At 42.8% G+C, this 16,692-nt stretch overlaps 1 protein-coding gene across 2 annotated transcripts in view; it reads right to left on the bottom strand.

Annotated features, from left to right (window-relative positions):
- Positions 1 to 16,692, bottom strand: part of LOC311508465 (kinesin-like protein KIF21A) — a 40,923-nt gene that overhangs the window by 17,189 nt on the left and 7,042 nt on the right. The window contains exons 2-9 of one of the 2 annotated variants that reach the window (XM_084573228.1): positions 6,054 to 6,276; positions 3,747 to 3,929; positions 3,162 to 3,311; positions 1,545 to 1,679; positions 1,232 to 1,396; positions 877 to 992; positions 333 to 528; positions 24 to 213 (exon numbers count right to left, since the gene is read on the bottom strand). In XM_084573228.1, coding sequence (XP_084429354.1) covers positions 24 to 213; positions 333 to 528; positions 877 to 992; positions 1,232 to 1,396; positions 1,545 to 1,679; positions 3,162 to 3,311; positions 3,747 to 3,929; positions 6,054 to 6,276 — 1,358 coding nt within the window. Of the gene's footprint in view, positions 1 to 23; positions 214 to 332; positions 529 to 876; positions 993 to 1,231; positions 1,397 to 1,544; positions 1,680 to 3,161; positions 3,312 to 3,746; positions 3,930 to 6,053; positions 7,223 to 16,692 lie in introns of those variants that run through there. The other variant, XM_084573227.1, reaches the window with a different exon arrangement.

Here is a 16,692-nt window from a genome sequence, read left to right as displayed (position 1 = left end):
AAATCGTCTAGAAGCAGACCTACCTGCTTTGGCCAGAGCCTGGTTGGCCTGGTCACTGAGGATCTGTGTGAGTCTGACTCTCTGGGCGTCGATGGTCTCCTGCATGGCCTTCACTCTCACCCGCAGGTTGTTGTTCTCCGTCTGCAACATGGAGTTCTCATGGACCAAGTCGTTGATGCCCTCCATGCCGTCTTCACCCACCATACGCTTTCCCTGAGCACCACGGAGGTCAGTTAATATCAGTAAATATTTATCCGCTCATACCTTTCCCGGTATTTTTATTTGATCTTCATCCACCGGAGGATATGCCGCCACCCTCTTTTCTGCCTTACCGTCTTGTACTCCATCAGTTCCATCTGCAGCCGTGCCATCTCTGTCCTCAAGGCGCTGATCTGCTGGCTGGCTTTGTCCTGGTTCACCATCACCTTGTTCTTGATGTTCCGGGCGCGGTTGGCGTACTTCAGGGTGTTGAGAGTCTCCATGAAGTCCCGGTCCGATGGGCTGATACAGGCGATCATCACAGTTTGACTGGAGAACGCAAAAAAAACAAAAACAAAACAGAATAAAGGTCAGTGATGTTATGGATATTTACACACGTCTGAAAACATCTAATGGACTACCATCTCTGACGTACTTGCACACAGATTTCCGTGCAATAATCCTTTTTTAAATTCTGGCTAAACAGTAGATTAAATATTAGAACGAAATTCAGCTCATCACTGGCTGAAACGTTCACGGTACATCTGCATCCAGCAACGGTCACTGATTTCAAAGGAAGCTATTGCAGCACCAAAATACTTGATCTGTCCTTCCTTAGCAAACTACACGCCCATATTTGTATGTTAATATATAATTTTAAGATTGAGCCACACAAACCTGTTGCCACCAAGTGAGTCCTGCAACAGCCGGGTCAGTTTGGAGTCTCTGTAAGGCACGTGAGTGGAGCGCTTACTCCTGTCTCCCAGAGCACTGATGACATTTCCCAGGGCAAGCTGAGACAGGACAGGCACAGAGGAAGTGTTATAATACATTACATAAGTCAACAAAAATAGATTTACAAAATGACAGGGTTGTAGATGGGGAAAAATACCAATCACGATGCTAGCGACTGAAATTAAGTGCATTTCCTATTTTGGCCAGCAGGGGCCTGTCTTGCTCCACAAAAACCTCACCCACCCGGTAATGTATAAAATTCTCAGCACAGAATCAGACATGATCTCAGCTTCCTCACCAGCCCACAGTTGATGGAGATGCCCTCTTTAGCTCTGTCTCCTGTAGCTCCGGTTCTCTTCAGTCTCTCAGAACCAGCCAGGTCCACAAAGTGGAACTTGGCCGTCAGCGTCTCAAACTCATCAATCTGTGAGCTATTAGCCAGTCGGTTATCTGTTACATTATCCTGGAAGAGATTAAAAAATACTAGTTTTTCTACAGTTTTGTACGGCTTACATTCGTATTATTCAGTGTGTAATAATCTCAGCCTACTAAAACATCTGTATCACACTCCTTAGCAGCAGAGAGTTGCCGTCTTGTGTTACAGTACGTACATTGTTATCAGGAGAGCAGACTCGCACTTGGCACAGGTGGATGGTGAAGATGGCGTGAGAGCGCGAACTCTGGGCGTTCATCTGGGTGCTGGCGGTGGTACGAGACAGGGCGCCCAGCTTCAGACACTGTATCATCTGTTAGAAGTGAGACGGAGGATGAGTGGCAACAAGAAGGTGCCTATTCTCACATCACAGGGATCTCTGAGAGAAGCAATGCACGAGGATCCTTTTAATGTAGACTGGCTCTACATAGTTATATGTAACAGTTTCTAATAGGGAGCAGTTTGACTAGATTTTCTTAATTACACCCAGTGTTCAGAGACACGGTAGGACGAAATGGAGAGAAAAAAACAATGCCGCTTTGAAAAGACATTTTTCAGTGCTGTGAACAAATGAAATAAAACTCGCCTAATCAAATAAACAAATAAGGTTACCTCCAAAACACAGACAGTGGTCTCAAATTTTTGAACAAATGGCTAGCTGCATGGCTAGAAATTAAATTCATACTTTATGAAGAACACAATGCATCAGGGTTTCATAGAACAATAAAATAATTAACTGAAAAAAGAAAAAATAGAATATAAAATGAATACTGTAAATGTGTGATGGGAGAAATGGCTCTTTCATTTTATAGATGGTATTGTAGCTGTCCATCTGTTCTACCTATTCAAACCATAGACTGTATATAAATATGGACAATGTGTATCCACTTCCTTGCACTGGCCAAACTGACTCTATTTTCCCGAGGATACGGGCAGTGCCATTTTGCGACATTGGAACCAGAGTGTGCGCAGTACGGTCCAAGAGTGGAGTCACGTGGAGCCGCGATGTCGATGATCCAATCACACTTCCACCAGACTGACTCGCGTTTTTGTTTAATTAATACTGCGCTCTGCTCTACCTCCACCAACTAGGAAGGAAACGTTGGATTATACATTGTACTTGTTTTTTTATTATTTATTTATTTTTTTACAACTCGCACGGCCCCATGGGACCGCTTTACGGAGCGGTTGGCATGGCAACTGGCGGTCACCATTATGTCACATCCTGTTTCCATAACGTCAAATAACTTACTAAAACGGAACTTATCCAAATATAACACTTGAACCTGCACCAACATTATATTAATTACCTAACATTGAATTATTTGACGTGTATTTTAGTGTTTCGGTTTGGCCCAAGTCCCATCCACTAATATGGAGGAGGCGGAGCTTATGGCCTATACTGCAGCCAGTCACCAGGGGGAGCTCTACTTGCTTTGGCTTCATCATTGAGGAGCAGCCCATCTTTATACAGTCTATGGTTCATACTCAAAGAGCAGTGTCAAGCACTGGGAGCAATTTGGGGTTTAATGTCTTGCTCACGGACACTTGGCATATGGTCAACATGAGGTAGTGGGGATTGCACCACTAACCTTCTAGTTTACGGACAACTCACTCCACCTACTGAGCTCTGGTATGGAAATTGCAATCGGAATAAGAGTTGTGTTCTTATTAAAACAACAATGATTGTAATGAGATCATTAAAAGCTGTAAAGTCCAGTCAGTGAGCGTGCTAGCTAAAGTATGAGCTTTGTTCATGTCCTCTGCTCTCAGAATGCGCTGCACTAAAGCTGACCTCGGCTGCGGAGGTGACGGTGCGGGTGGTGACCCCCACGGTGTAGATGCCTCCGTTGGCGTCCTCGTGGATCTTGATGTTGGACTTCTGCTTCCTGGCCTCCAGGTCTCGGGTCGAGTCGAACAGGTCCAGCACCTCTTCATTGTACAGCTGGGGTGGATGAAACACAAAGTATTTACTTATCTATTTATTTATTTAATGATGGCTTCATCGTCAGTACTGTCCGTTTGCATTCCCCAGCCTCATCTTCTCCCCTCAGCTGCTTCCTCACCAGCTGTTAGCAGCCACTTATTGGCAGTTAAAAATAAAGCCAGGAGCTGACCTCGGAGACAAGCTAATGACAGTTTAATGGCAGATGGGTCAACTGGACACTTTAACAACCTCAACCCGTACACCCTTTGCTGACCTTTGACCTCTTGCTGTCTGCACGTTCTGGCTATGTCTAACTAATGGGCTTTAAGCGTGCTCAGAGTTTAGATTGAGTGCTAAATTATTTGTATCTTAATTTGAGGTAGAAACACGTGATAATTTCTGGGTTTAAATTCTTGGTTTGCCTCTGTGTGTGTGTGTGTTTGCTAGCGTTACCTCCAGGAACTGTGCGTTGATCTTGAACTCGGGAACAGGTCGGCCCTGCTCGGTGGCAGCCTGTCTGCGCTCCTCGATCCCTCTGAACAGGTGGTAGACGGCCCGGGGAATGATGCCCAGCTCCTCTTCTCCGATGTTGACGTCGAAGCCGGTTCCCATAGTGTATGTCTTCCCCGAACCCGTCTGGTCACAGTGGACAAGACATGGGTGTTATTTCACCAGCAGAAAGTCTATTTATTCTCTTCCTGATCATTTTAAATAGTGTGATTTTTAAATACATTTAATTTATTTATGTGTTTTTGCGTTAAACTGTCACCATATTGGGAGAAGAGCCTTGATGTTAAGTTTGTGAGGTTGGAAAAGGGAATGGGGCGCAGCAGTTTGAGGGGGGGGGGTCAGAGGGGATGGGGTGGTCTCTATGGTGACAAAAAGAGGAATGCAACATTGGGTTCAAATTCACACGTCACCCCCGGTCACCCCTCTCCTCCCCGCCGCAGTGCATGAAAGAGACGCTGACAGGAGTGTGTGTCTGTGCTGATGGATGAGGGAGTGTGCGTACGAGAGAGACAGTGTGTGTGTGTTTGTCGGTTTTATTCCGCGAGACCACACCTGTGAGATCGCCGTGTTTGTGCACTCGCTCCTTTGTGTGCGTGCGCGTCAGTGAGCGTGCATGGCGTCCAGCGCGCCCCTGTGAAAGGCTCTTTGACGGGAATATAAGGGGCACAATGTGAGGAGAGAATAATGAAGAGAAAGAAGGGGAGCGCAGAGGAAGACGGACAAGAGGGAAGTTTAACCGCGGTGTCTGGAAACCGTCTCTTCCTTTCTCCCTGCTTTATCTCAGAGAGCATATTCACACCTAGCTCTTTTTACACAATTCAGTTTTAATTTGCATATTTGCACCTGGCGACGCTTCTTTTGTTGCAGGCCTCCAGACCACATAACGAAAACGAACACGGAAGATGTCTAGGCTAGAATGTGATGTCTGTGGTTCAAGCATAAATGAGGACCTACCAACCTTTGGTACTGAAATGAGCCAACGCAGAAAAAACAAAAAACCCAAAACATTTTCAGCGACTGGCTGCAACCTGCCCGCCTCAGCTCTAATTCTCTGACTATTTTTGAATTTGGGCGGAGCAAGTCACAGCCAAGATGGCGGTGGGCTTAGCCATGACGCTAAGCTTCAAAACTGCTCCTCAGAAATCTTAGCCCTGTCTCACGGCTGCATTACGTTATGGTGTGACCAGCATTTCCAGTTATTAGAGGTATTATATTTACATCTTCTATTTCGGAGAGATTAAATGGTTTGCATTGCAAATGTTTTCATGCCATCTTATCACACTTTCTTTGAAAGAAATGGCAAATATACCCAAAGCAACAACTGTAGAGCCCGATAGAAACAACGTACGTTGGCATGGCATGGTGCTAAACGTGTACAAATTAGACTACTCTCCTTTGAAAAGATCATTAAAAGTTGTTTGAAATTTGGGGAAATATGCTTTTTCACTTTGTTGCAGAGAGTTAAATAAGATTCAAACGGACTGTGATTGTACATTTAAATATGAAGCGACAGCCAGCAGTTAGCTAATTTAGCTTAGCATAAGATTGACTACAAACACCTCTGAAGCTGCACCATTTCTTGGCCTAGATTTGCTCCAGGTTCAGGCCAGCGGTTGCCTCCCCCCCCCCCCCCCCAATTCTCCGTGCTAAGCTAAGCTAAGCTGTTGCAATAACTTGTATATTTACCACACACACATGAAAGTGATATCAATATTTTCCTCTAACTTGCACGAAAGCGAATGAGGGTATTTCCCAATATGTCAAACTCTGCTTGTAAATCGTGGAGCTGACAAGGAGTTGTGTTTGTGTAATATGTTTTGACTGTATGGTTTACTTTCTCGCTCTGGTATGAGGGCTACTCTCACTTTGATTGAGTAAAAAACTCCCTTTCCTATCTATCCCTCGGAGGCCGATCTATCGGAGCCTATGAAGCTGCAGTGTTAAGAGCGGGTTGGAACATGTCAGCTGCATTGACAGGGATGGTGAGGCCTGTTCACGCCCTTATTACTTGTCTTATGATATGAAATAATGAAATCAACCTCATATCACATGCTGCCATAAATCTGGGGAGTCTGGAGGCAGATCTGTTCCCTTGAGCGGTGAAAACCTGAGACGTCAGCGAATGTGGATGTGTGAGTGTTTGTGTGTATTTGTATTCATGCAACTGCTGTGAAAAAATGCAAATACATGCCAGGCTACATTTTTAAATGCGCACCGACATGCTTAACCTGCAAGGGCCTGCTGACCAACCTGTCCGTAAGCGAAGATGGTTGCGTTGTAGCCCTCAAAACAACCCTCGATGAGTCTCTCGGTGCACTGGGTGTAGATGGCTTCCTGCATGCTGTCCATGTCGAAGACATGGTCATAGGTGAAGGCCTTATCCTTTCCCAGGACCACTTGCGGCTCTCCAGGCATCACGTACGTACAGATGTGACAGCCCTCGATCTTCTCTTTCGCCAGCTGAGGACGGATCCTGGTAGACGCAAAGGCATAAAGACAGAGAAAGGTTTTAACACAAGGATAGATTTTTCCAAGAAAATGCGTTAGCATGCTAACAATGAGCGCTTAACACAAAATACATTTGTGGTTGATGCGAATGTCATTAGTTTCTGTGGAAAACATTAATGTATGCACAAACATTTATAGCAGAGGTGTCAAACATATGGCCCTGGGGCCAAAACCGACCCGCCAAAGGGTCCAATTTTTCAATAAAAGTAACTGCTATTCCCAATCTGACCACTAGGGGTTGTACTGTTTTGGTAAAAATTGACATAACACGAAATTGAGAACTAGCCTGTAGATGGCAGCGATGCGTCGAAACGTATTTTTCTTAAGAAATTTGAAGTTGTTAATAAAATGTTTTGTAAAAGGATTGTTAATTAAAAGTAAACATTGTCTGAATGTTCCTCTTCGCACTAAAACAATTTAGTTATTTATTGGTTATTATGCTGTTATGTTACTGGTCCGACCCCCTTCAGATCAAACTGGGCTGCATGTGGCCATCTGAATAATAGATACTGAGAATAGCCAACGTACTGACATTGGCATCTGTACAGCTACATGGACAACAAGACTAAAAATCAAGCCCTGTCCAGAAATCTCTCAAAATTTATATTATAAAAAATGATTATGCAGCCACAATAACTCTAACTTTAAGGCCATGTCAATGTGTTTTTAAGGGAAAAGCAGACCTGAACTGTCTATACGGACTGGAATAAAAGTACAGGTTTGAGGGTAAAAGTGCAACAAAGCCGAGGAGGATCACATTTTCCCCCTGAGCTGCAACAGATGAGTGTTGCCACTGTGCAGTGCGTGCTTGTTTATGTACGTGAAAAAAACCACGCAGTGCCAGCACACTCCCCATGCGCAGCACAGTGCCCTGACTGTTCAGGAGCGAGGGAGACCAAGAGAGCTCTGGGTAAACAGTCCCGCCCTGGATTTCATTAAGGGAACTGCTCCGTTTGCTTTCGTACAAATAAACACACTTCCTTTATAAATCATTTCCTCCTCCCGGATTCATCGCTGGAGTTACAGTCCACCTGAAGAAGAAGTGGAATATTTAAACACATTGTAAGATTGTCTACAGCAGTGCCTGGATGTCTGTATAATATCTTTAATATTTTCATACTAATAGTAACAAATAACACTGCTGAATCCAGACACCTGAGACTCTGAGAACAGTATTGTTATAAATGGTTTCTATTGTTGCTCTCTACTTGCAGACATTAACTCTCAGTGTGAGTGAGTGAGGATGTGGCACTTTGCATGAAGTTTGCATTCTGTGCGCCCGACTTGCGCATTAAAAAAAGACTCACATTCATCACAGCAAGAGCCCATAGAAGTCGTGAATGGCCTGAAAGGACGGGCAGTGTGCGTGAGTGTGTGTGTACGAGAGACAAAAAGAAAGACGAGAGATGGAAAAGCAAGCAAGACAACCCAAAGGATAGAGAAGAAAAGAAGGCAGAAGCAAGCGAAGCTACATTAGCACAGTAGCAAAGATCCACAGAGGTGTCATTGTGTGTGTGTGACATCAGATCCCGGCCATTTAGCGGACCCTCTCTGGGATTACAGCACTGATGAAAACATGACAGTGCCGAGGAGCGAATGACGGATGCAGACTGGAGGAGACACACGGACCTACAGCAGTAACTGTACACCTGGAGAACATTTAAACTGTCAGCTCTGTGCAGCCCGATTCATCAGGAACTACAGTTTGCGCAGAGAATGATATATTATGTCTGCAGTGCCTTTCATTATTAGACAGGTGAAACTAGTCAAATTGTGGATTTAAGGTCATTCTGCTTTGTGATCTTTACGGATTGTGTTCAGAATATCAAATATGTGTGCAGTGAAAGCCACATTTAAGCAGGTGTTATCCTGGAAAACCACATGCAAACTGCGAGAGGGATTGTGTGACACTACCCGCTATGCCTTTATTTTGAAATGACAGATTTATTACTTTGCAAAAACTCTTACATTTTTATAAATAAACCCAGACCCAGAGTAGGAAATACCTCCTCTGGTCAAAAAAGAACGAGAAAAGAAAGAAAAGAAAGCAATAAATTAGATCGTATTTCAACCTTTTCAGACAGGCCTTTTCATATATGAATTTAAAAACGGTCCCCTGTGGGCACGTGGAGTGTGCAACAGAAAATCAATCATATTTTTCAGTACTTATTCTCTGAATATCATAGTATCACATACATGGATTGACTATAATACTATAAGATATACTAATATAAAATAATAAGTTCCACTTTAAAGTACCAGTAGAGAAAAGACAGCTTCCTTAAAACTGCAAGGCTGCAAAACCAAAACTAACCCAAAGGTGATAAAAGGCCCACGACTGCTGAGTGGAAAGGGTGGGGTGGGGGGGTCTGTGCTTGTTCACCGGTGGGTTTAATATCATGCGACAGTCCTATTGCACTAAACATAGTGACTTGACCCACTGTTGATAGGAAAATAATGCTTAGTGCAGCTTTAAGTTTTCTAAAAGCAATCATTAAACTGCACATAACAGAAGTTGCTCCAGGTGAAACTGATGTAACTGTTGTAGTCTGAGGGTATAGGTCATCTGAGCACACTGTGACTTAATGGTAGGACGGTTTAGAGCATTACAGGAGTGAATCTGCGTTAATCCTTTTGGCTGCCGTCCCAAAACTTGACAGAGAGCTGTAATCCAGTGTAACAACAGAGGCCCTCATTGCTGCTTACAGTGAGGGCATCAAGTCACCGGGTTATTGTTCGCTTGGAGTGGTTGTGAAAAATGTAGCGAAACACGAGGCATGTTTAGAAAATGTCAAATTTAGTGATGTAAAGTGGTATCATTCAGTGGTTTCTCCAAGGAGACGTAGGAGACTAGCCTGTATAACTGCGGTCACAGTCAGAATAAATGCTCAGTCTATCTACAGTAATTGTGTTCATTTTCTGCGACATCCCCACGGTCCTCTATTTATATGGGGCCCAAGTGCGGGTTAAGGAAGACAATAAATGTCTGAGAAAAGGACAGAGAAAGACAGCAGACATAATGGGCCAGACAAAACACTGCTGATAATCTCCCCATTAGGACGGAGCCACAGTCAGTCCAGTCACCAACCGATCATATGTCATCATAAAACAAGAACATTGCACTGAACTTGACTCTCTATTCCCTGTTTTATTGTTTTGTTTGCTTGTTTTATATAAAGCGCAGAGATAACATGTGTACCATTGTCAAATTAACTACGACGATGATTTCATTATTTCTTCAACTACTATTATTATTTCTGGGACTGGTAAGTGGGGTCTTTAAAAGGCACTGGCACCCTATTTATGAACAGTTTCAGCTAAATGCTGTTGTCAAATGGAAGCTGTCCTTGTGGTAACATCGGCCGTAAGTCAACTTTTGCTATCTAGGCTAACAGTTTAGCAAGATGACGACAAAAACTTCATGTTGAATGTCAACATTTTCGTTCGACGACCATTTACCGTCAAAGTCAATTTTAACACGCCACAACTCATGAAAATTTCCAATTAAGAGGTTGTAAATACCACAAGAGGGCGCCGTTCATATGGAGCTTTTTTGTAACTGCAGCCCCATTTGAAGGCAGCGTAACATCAACATGCTAACGGGCCAACATGCTAATATGCTATAATGTACATGGTTTCTACCCTGCCTTGAGAGTGTTAGCATATTCATGCTATTAAGAATTTAAAAAAAAATGTTTTTTGTTTTTTTAAATATATATAAACAAGATACAACATGTAAATTTGATTTACCAATTGACCATATAACACTGACTTCCCGCTTTGGGTCTTAATGCTAAGCTAGCATCTCTGGGGTGTTAGGCTCATTTTTAACCAACTCATACAAGAGTATTGATCTTTTCACCTGCCTAGAACCTAGACCAGAAGTATATCAGAGAAAATGTTGAATGATTTCTGAAAACAGCTTAAACAGTTGGTTTAGTTCATATAAAGTGACAGGCTACCTCCTTCACTAGTACAGGTATTTTGTACTGGACACCAAGAGCAGCAGTATCGTATTATGGAAAGATGTTGAGTGTATTAAAGTAAATAAACGCTAATAATTAAAAGCCAGGAAATTTGCTTTTAAAATGTATTGCATTTGTAGCAAAACCACCACTTCAGTACTTTATCCCTGCTATGCTCCATTAGATGCCATTACATTCCGGATGTGCACCCCTATTTTGAGTGTTCATTCATTCATTCATTCAATACAAGTCCCGGCTTCAAAAAGTCCCAAATAAACATGAACAGGCGAGAGCTAAGCTAGGTGTGAAGCACTTCCTGCTGGTGTATTATTAGTGTGACTGACTGACTGACTTCAGCTGTGATTATCATCTGGCAGGTTTCACTCTGTGGTTCAACCCAAAACACTGTTTTCTGAATAAGGGTTGCCCTTCAGTGCTGCCGAGACTCACAGCGCTAATCCGCCTTCTAGAGTGACACACGGGCCGTTTCTCCGGGAAATTTAACTCCACCGCTAGCTTAATGTTCAGGTTCAAGCACTTGTGCGCACATACTTAACACTTTCCTAGTCTTATGCATATAGTTTTCCTGTATTAAGTGCAGTTATTTATGTTAAATGCTTTGTAACATGTTTTGCATATTACGTAGTTTGTTGAGAAAAAGCTATTTTCATAGTGCGGGGGACCATTCATGCTAAACTCTTTAACTTCATACTAAATTTCACCCCCATCCAAACTTACACACACACACACACACACACACAGAGTAGGGGCCCATATCTAACCCTTTGCATAATAACCGCTCAACACATTGATCTGTTATGGCAGTTTGAGCCTGTTGGAAGGAATACTAAGAAGACAGATACTAAGAAGATCAGCAGAAGGAAGGATTAGATCAGATTACATACATTTACATAGCGATGTTTGGAGTACTTGTAACCTGACGCAGCTTTACTGACACACACAATGAATGTGATGATGTTAAATAAATACGGTCTATAGTGCACGATTAAGGATTATAGACCGAGGTGTGCAGAAGGTATCTATTAGTTCAAAATGAACTGGAGCAGAAAATTCCCTTATTACTAGACTAAGTCCCAGTTGTGGCAGGTTACATAAAGGAAAAATTAAGCCTTTCCTTTCAAAGACCTAATGTTGAGATTGATGCAACTCTGTCTTCTGAATATAACATGCAAATACACAGATCAGGCATAACATTATGACCACCTTCCTAATATCGTGTAGGTCTCCGTTAAGCCTCCAAAAAAGTTGTGACTCATCAGAGAATGGACATGGTCCTTCTGAGGGTGTCCTGTGGTGTCTGGGAACAGAATGTTGTTAGTGGGGGCCTTTGGGTCCTATGGGTTGAGGGGAGGGGCCTCTGTGGATCATCCCACAGATACTTGATCAGTTTGGGATCCAGTGAATTTGGATGCCAGGTCAACACCTTTTTGTGTGTGTGTGCCTGTGTCAGGCTGCATCCTGCTGGGGATGGCTGCTACCATCAAGGAGTGTCACTGCTATGGGGTGGGGGTGTCTGGTCTAGTCTAGGTGGGTGCTACATGTCTAAGTAACATCCACACAAATGAATACCAGGTCCAAACGTTTCCCAGCAGAACATCATATTGTCACAAGATGGTCAATGTTATTTACTTCTCCTGTCAGTGGTTTTAATGTTGTGGCTGATCAGTGTAGACAGACCCTCTCAAAGATGAAAGGGATACAGGTTGTATAGCCTAAACATACGTACACCTATTTAAGCACACACACATTATATTACAGACAGACACACAATCAGGGGCTTTGTCAGCCTCTCCCCATGTGACAAGTCCTGTTCGACTCTCAGTCTCATTACTGCGATTACAGTGACTGTCTGAGACACAGTGAGCTCCGCACTCACACACACATCAAGTCTTTACCTTGACTTTGGAGCTTTAAAGCTCAATGACGCAGACATTTAATAAAAGCTGATCAAAGCTCTGACACAAATGATTTAAGTGAACAAGTGAGGCCAAACAAACAAAGACGCCCACGCACTCAGATTTTCAAGTAATCAAATCAAGAGATGAATCATCAAGTAATGATCAGGGAAATGGGAAGCAACAAGAAATGATGAGATGCTGATAAAAAAGCGAGATGAGTCAGCCCATCGCCACTGTGCTGCTGATCTCATCCTCCCTGAAACACAGCCAATCAAATCTCGTGCTGACATCACTACCTCTGACAATCCGCCTATCAATACGCTCCCCAGAGACGCGTCCGACCCTTGCGCACAGTCGCTGACAACAACATTCACAAGCAAGCGCGACGTCTGATTCCTGTCCACTTAATCTAATTTTTGGTTTAGTTTTGTGGTCAGACAGCTGAGTCCTCCGGGTGACTCAACAGACAGAGGAAAGCACAGCTGAGCCCCAAAGGCAGCAGCAAACAAGACTCCGTTCTCTGCATTTCACACTGCTACCAGGAGACTCATCATCACCTGATATAATCTCGCAGGGACACATATTTTTAGACCTTGAAATGTTTCGAAGAGATTGTTATTCAGCAGGGAAATACCCAGAATATGTACATTTGATGTTGCTGTTGATGAACTAATATCATCTTGCTTGTAAAATGTGGAATTAGTCTCTCAGTTACATGTAACATTATCATTTGCTTATTTTTTGCCTAGTTTTTCTATCATGGACGTCTATGTTGAAATTAGAAATGTCACATGGACACAGTCTGGCACAAAACAGTTAGCCTCTTTTGCTAATTTCCTCATTTATGATACCTGTGCGGTGGTAAATTATCATAAAATTCACCCGCTTTAATTCTATCAAGGCTTAAAGTTATAGTTAACTTAAGGTGTGGCTACTTTGAGTGTCATGTGTGCGCAAAGTTCACTAGCTGTCCAGGCCAAGGCGTCAGTCACCTGCCTCAGCTCAACTCCTTCCCACTTTTTTGCCTTAGTCGTAAGCTGAGTCATAAGTAAGGCGGAGTCAGGCACTGCCAAGATGGCGGGGGCCGATGCCACACACCGAGCTTCAAAAACAGTCTCTGATCTTCAGGAATCCTATGGGTGACATCACGCAGGGTTCGTCAGCGTTTTTTTGTGCAGCCAGTAATAATACACTGTCGACAAGCAGGGTAACAAGGTGTGTTGTATAGATTTTGAAGTGATTTTAATCTTAAACTTGCGTAAACTCACCGGTCAAAGATGTCGTCTCTCAACTCTGAGTAGATTCGTGAAAGTCAAGTTGCTAGATGGACTGTAAAAATGATCAGCACATGGAACAGGAAGTCTTGGACCAGATATTAAATATCTGTTATCTAGACGCTGACCACACTGGAAGCCCAGAAACGTTGGCAGTTATCAAAGGATTTCTGACAGACAACATATATGCAACATCTCCTTGCATTATTCTACTTCTACGTATAAAAGGGATAGCTGGGTAACTAAAGTACTTTGGCATTTACCTGTGAACTGACTGCTCTAAAAGTGACAAACAACTTGTACTGGACAGCTTAATAACAAGCCTCAACAGCAACAGAGGCTAAGACGCCAAAGAATGTCTGTGACCGTTTTGATGAAGATGTGAGTGGACTGTGGGACTCCGAGGTGCCTTTACTGTGGACTGGAGACGGTGATGCTATCCAACAGAGGTTAATGAGGGACTATACTGTAGACCGCACATGCTTCTATGCACACATAACTCAGAGGTGCCCACCGACTCATGTACAGCCACAAGAGCTGTACGAGAGAACTAAAAACGTTCCGAATTCAGCGACACACTATTCTCTCTTTTCGTCAAAGGCCTCTGTTGAAGTGTAAATACTAGATATGGGAGATATCATCAAACTGCTGCGCTAACTCACATCCTTTCAAATGAAGGTACAGCAGAATGTGTTCCTTATATAACAGTATGTACAAATGCATAATGCGCGTCTTGTTTAGCCAGCAGGTGCACTTGTGTTTTTTTTGCACGTGGACCAGCCTGCGTGATGTTACTGCTGACCGTGGTCTAATGGCCGCCCCGAGCAAGAAGAGGACTAAGAAGAAACAGAAAACGATGGAAGGATGTAGATTAGAAGAGATCGAGTGGATCTTATGAACAGCTCACCGCACACAAAACAGGACTGTTTTTAGTAACAGCTTCTATTGTGTAGCAGCTGCTCTTGACATCAAGAGGCAATTCATTGGTTCGCTCTACCCGACGTGCTTCAAGCAGATAATTGAAAAGAGGGCTATACAGCACAGCAGTATGTCGGAAGTCATCTGTACAGAAAGTATAACAGAAATAAAATTAATCTAAATTATTGGTTCAGTTACTTTAAGCTCATTACTTTAAAAGTGTATAAAGAATTTGACTAATTTAACTAAACTCTGTTTATGATCTGTAATTAAGAAAAGATTAATGACACAAAATAAATCTGCTCCATATGTTTCCATGATTTATTTTTATTTTACTTAATACTAAATTAAATATGCTTGAATTTTGAATAGTGTCGGACTGCTGGTCAAGCAAAACAAGACATCGGATTATATCCTCCAGGACTCCATGAAATTGTTACTGATTTTTATGTATTATGTGAACAATCAGTTAAATAAAGCTGGTAAATAAACATGAAATTACTATATAACAATTTCGTTGGTAAATTTATTAAAAATTGTCTCCCTAGGGAAATAATTCTGGGAGATGGTGTACATTCTACACACAATCATGGGAAAGCCTTTCTCTGTTTGTGCATACGGCCCCTTTAAGGGTTTGGGGGTCATCATAAGTTGTAAAAAAAAAAAATAGATGATCATATCTAGAATAGCGGGTTGACTATTCATTTACTTGGATGATAGTAAAAACAAAAAAAAAAACAGTAAGTTATTTTGAGGCCACACTGTTTTATCCTCAAAAAATGTGGCCTTGGAAGTTTCTATTCATTCTCCGTGAAGGATACAGCCTTGCCATTCTGAAGTTGGTAAGAAAACTTTAGCTCACTCTGCCGAGGCTGATAAATAAGTACTGCATGATTACTGACAACAACCTGCCTTTTTGATGCAAAAACAGATGTCACATTTGGGAATCGCTGGACAATGGAGAGGGCACAAGAGAGGCGGAGCGGGAAAACAGACAGGGAGGGTGTTCTGCTGACTCAGCATATTAGTTTCCCCCAACTGCTGTCCTTCGTATGACGACCGTCCATTCACAAGGCCACCGCCGCAATCCCCCCATCGAGCCTTGAAAGGAACCACGGTCGCCATGGTGACAGCTAACAAGGGTCCAAATGGGCTGCCACAGGAAATTTCTGACTGGGTCACTGATCAAAGTTCTGACTGCTTCCTGGGTCAAAGGTCACTGGGCAGGACGGAGGGAGAGGATGGAGGTTATCAACCTTGGCATAAGAGGATAACACAATAGCGGCCCCAGGCACTGACACCGGCTTAATGGAAACATTCTTTTTTGACAAGGACAGTCCAGTCATAGCACACATGAGAGTAAAGGGGAAATTCAAGGGGAAAGCTGTAAAAAAACAAAGAAATTTATGTTTTATGGTAGTAGAAGTGTTAGAGCTTATATTTATCACCTTAGCCAGCAGCTAGTTAGACAGAACTTATTGAATATCTCTGTAAGATCACATGGCAGCAGCTGGCAGATGGCCTGCAGCATGCTTCGCCTCGCGTCTCAGTTCACTCGGGATGGTTTATGAATATTTATCATGAACACGCCTGGACGGACACAGGTTTAAGCATGCACGCACACACAAAACATATGCGCACACACAATGCTTTTGTATCACGGCAGCAGGCGCACGGGCCTTCGCCCTCAAACACAATTGGAAAAGGTCAAAGGGGAAGGGCTTGTGCCAGACGGAAAGTCAGAGGAGCCAATAGGAGATAGACAATCTGAATATTAATGAAGGGGTAAACGGGTGGTGATCTAGTTTGCAGTTCCTAATGAGTTTTGCAATGTAGTTTGTATGCTGTAACATTTTTTGAAAGACGTTTTGACAAAATAACCGATTATTTTTGTGGCTGTTATAGATTCATTATTGACTGACCCAACATCAAGTGCATTTTTTGATAAGGTGAACGGTGGCACTGTTTGAAATGATATCGGATAGAATTGCATTTTCGCATCTATGCATGCTGACGTATGCGCAGAAACTGATGTACTGTTGCTGAGCTCATATGTCAGCTTCAATGAGTTTTAGGTTAACCTGACTACGTCTTGTGCACTCCTGGCAGTAAAATAACATAACTGCATACGAGACTATTCGAGTTAATTTGCAAATCAGTATTTTAGGTTTCAACTCAAACAGGAGAAAGACCCAAATAGAAGACATAGGAGAAAGGTTTAAAAAACAAAAAAGGGAGCTTTAATAGGCTTATAAACCAAACTAGAGCCACCCCAAAACAATGGAAAAGTCATAAGGAGAAACCC

This window comes from Chelon labrosus (assembly GCF_963514085.1).
Source record: "Chelon labrosus genome assembly, chromosome: 23".
In the NCBI taxonomy this organism is placed as follows: Eukaryota; Metazoa; Chordata; class Actinopteri; order Mugiliformes; family Mugilidae; genus Chelon; species Chelon labrosus.
This window is presented reverse-complemented; position numbering and strand designations above follow the sequence as displayed.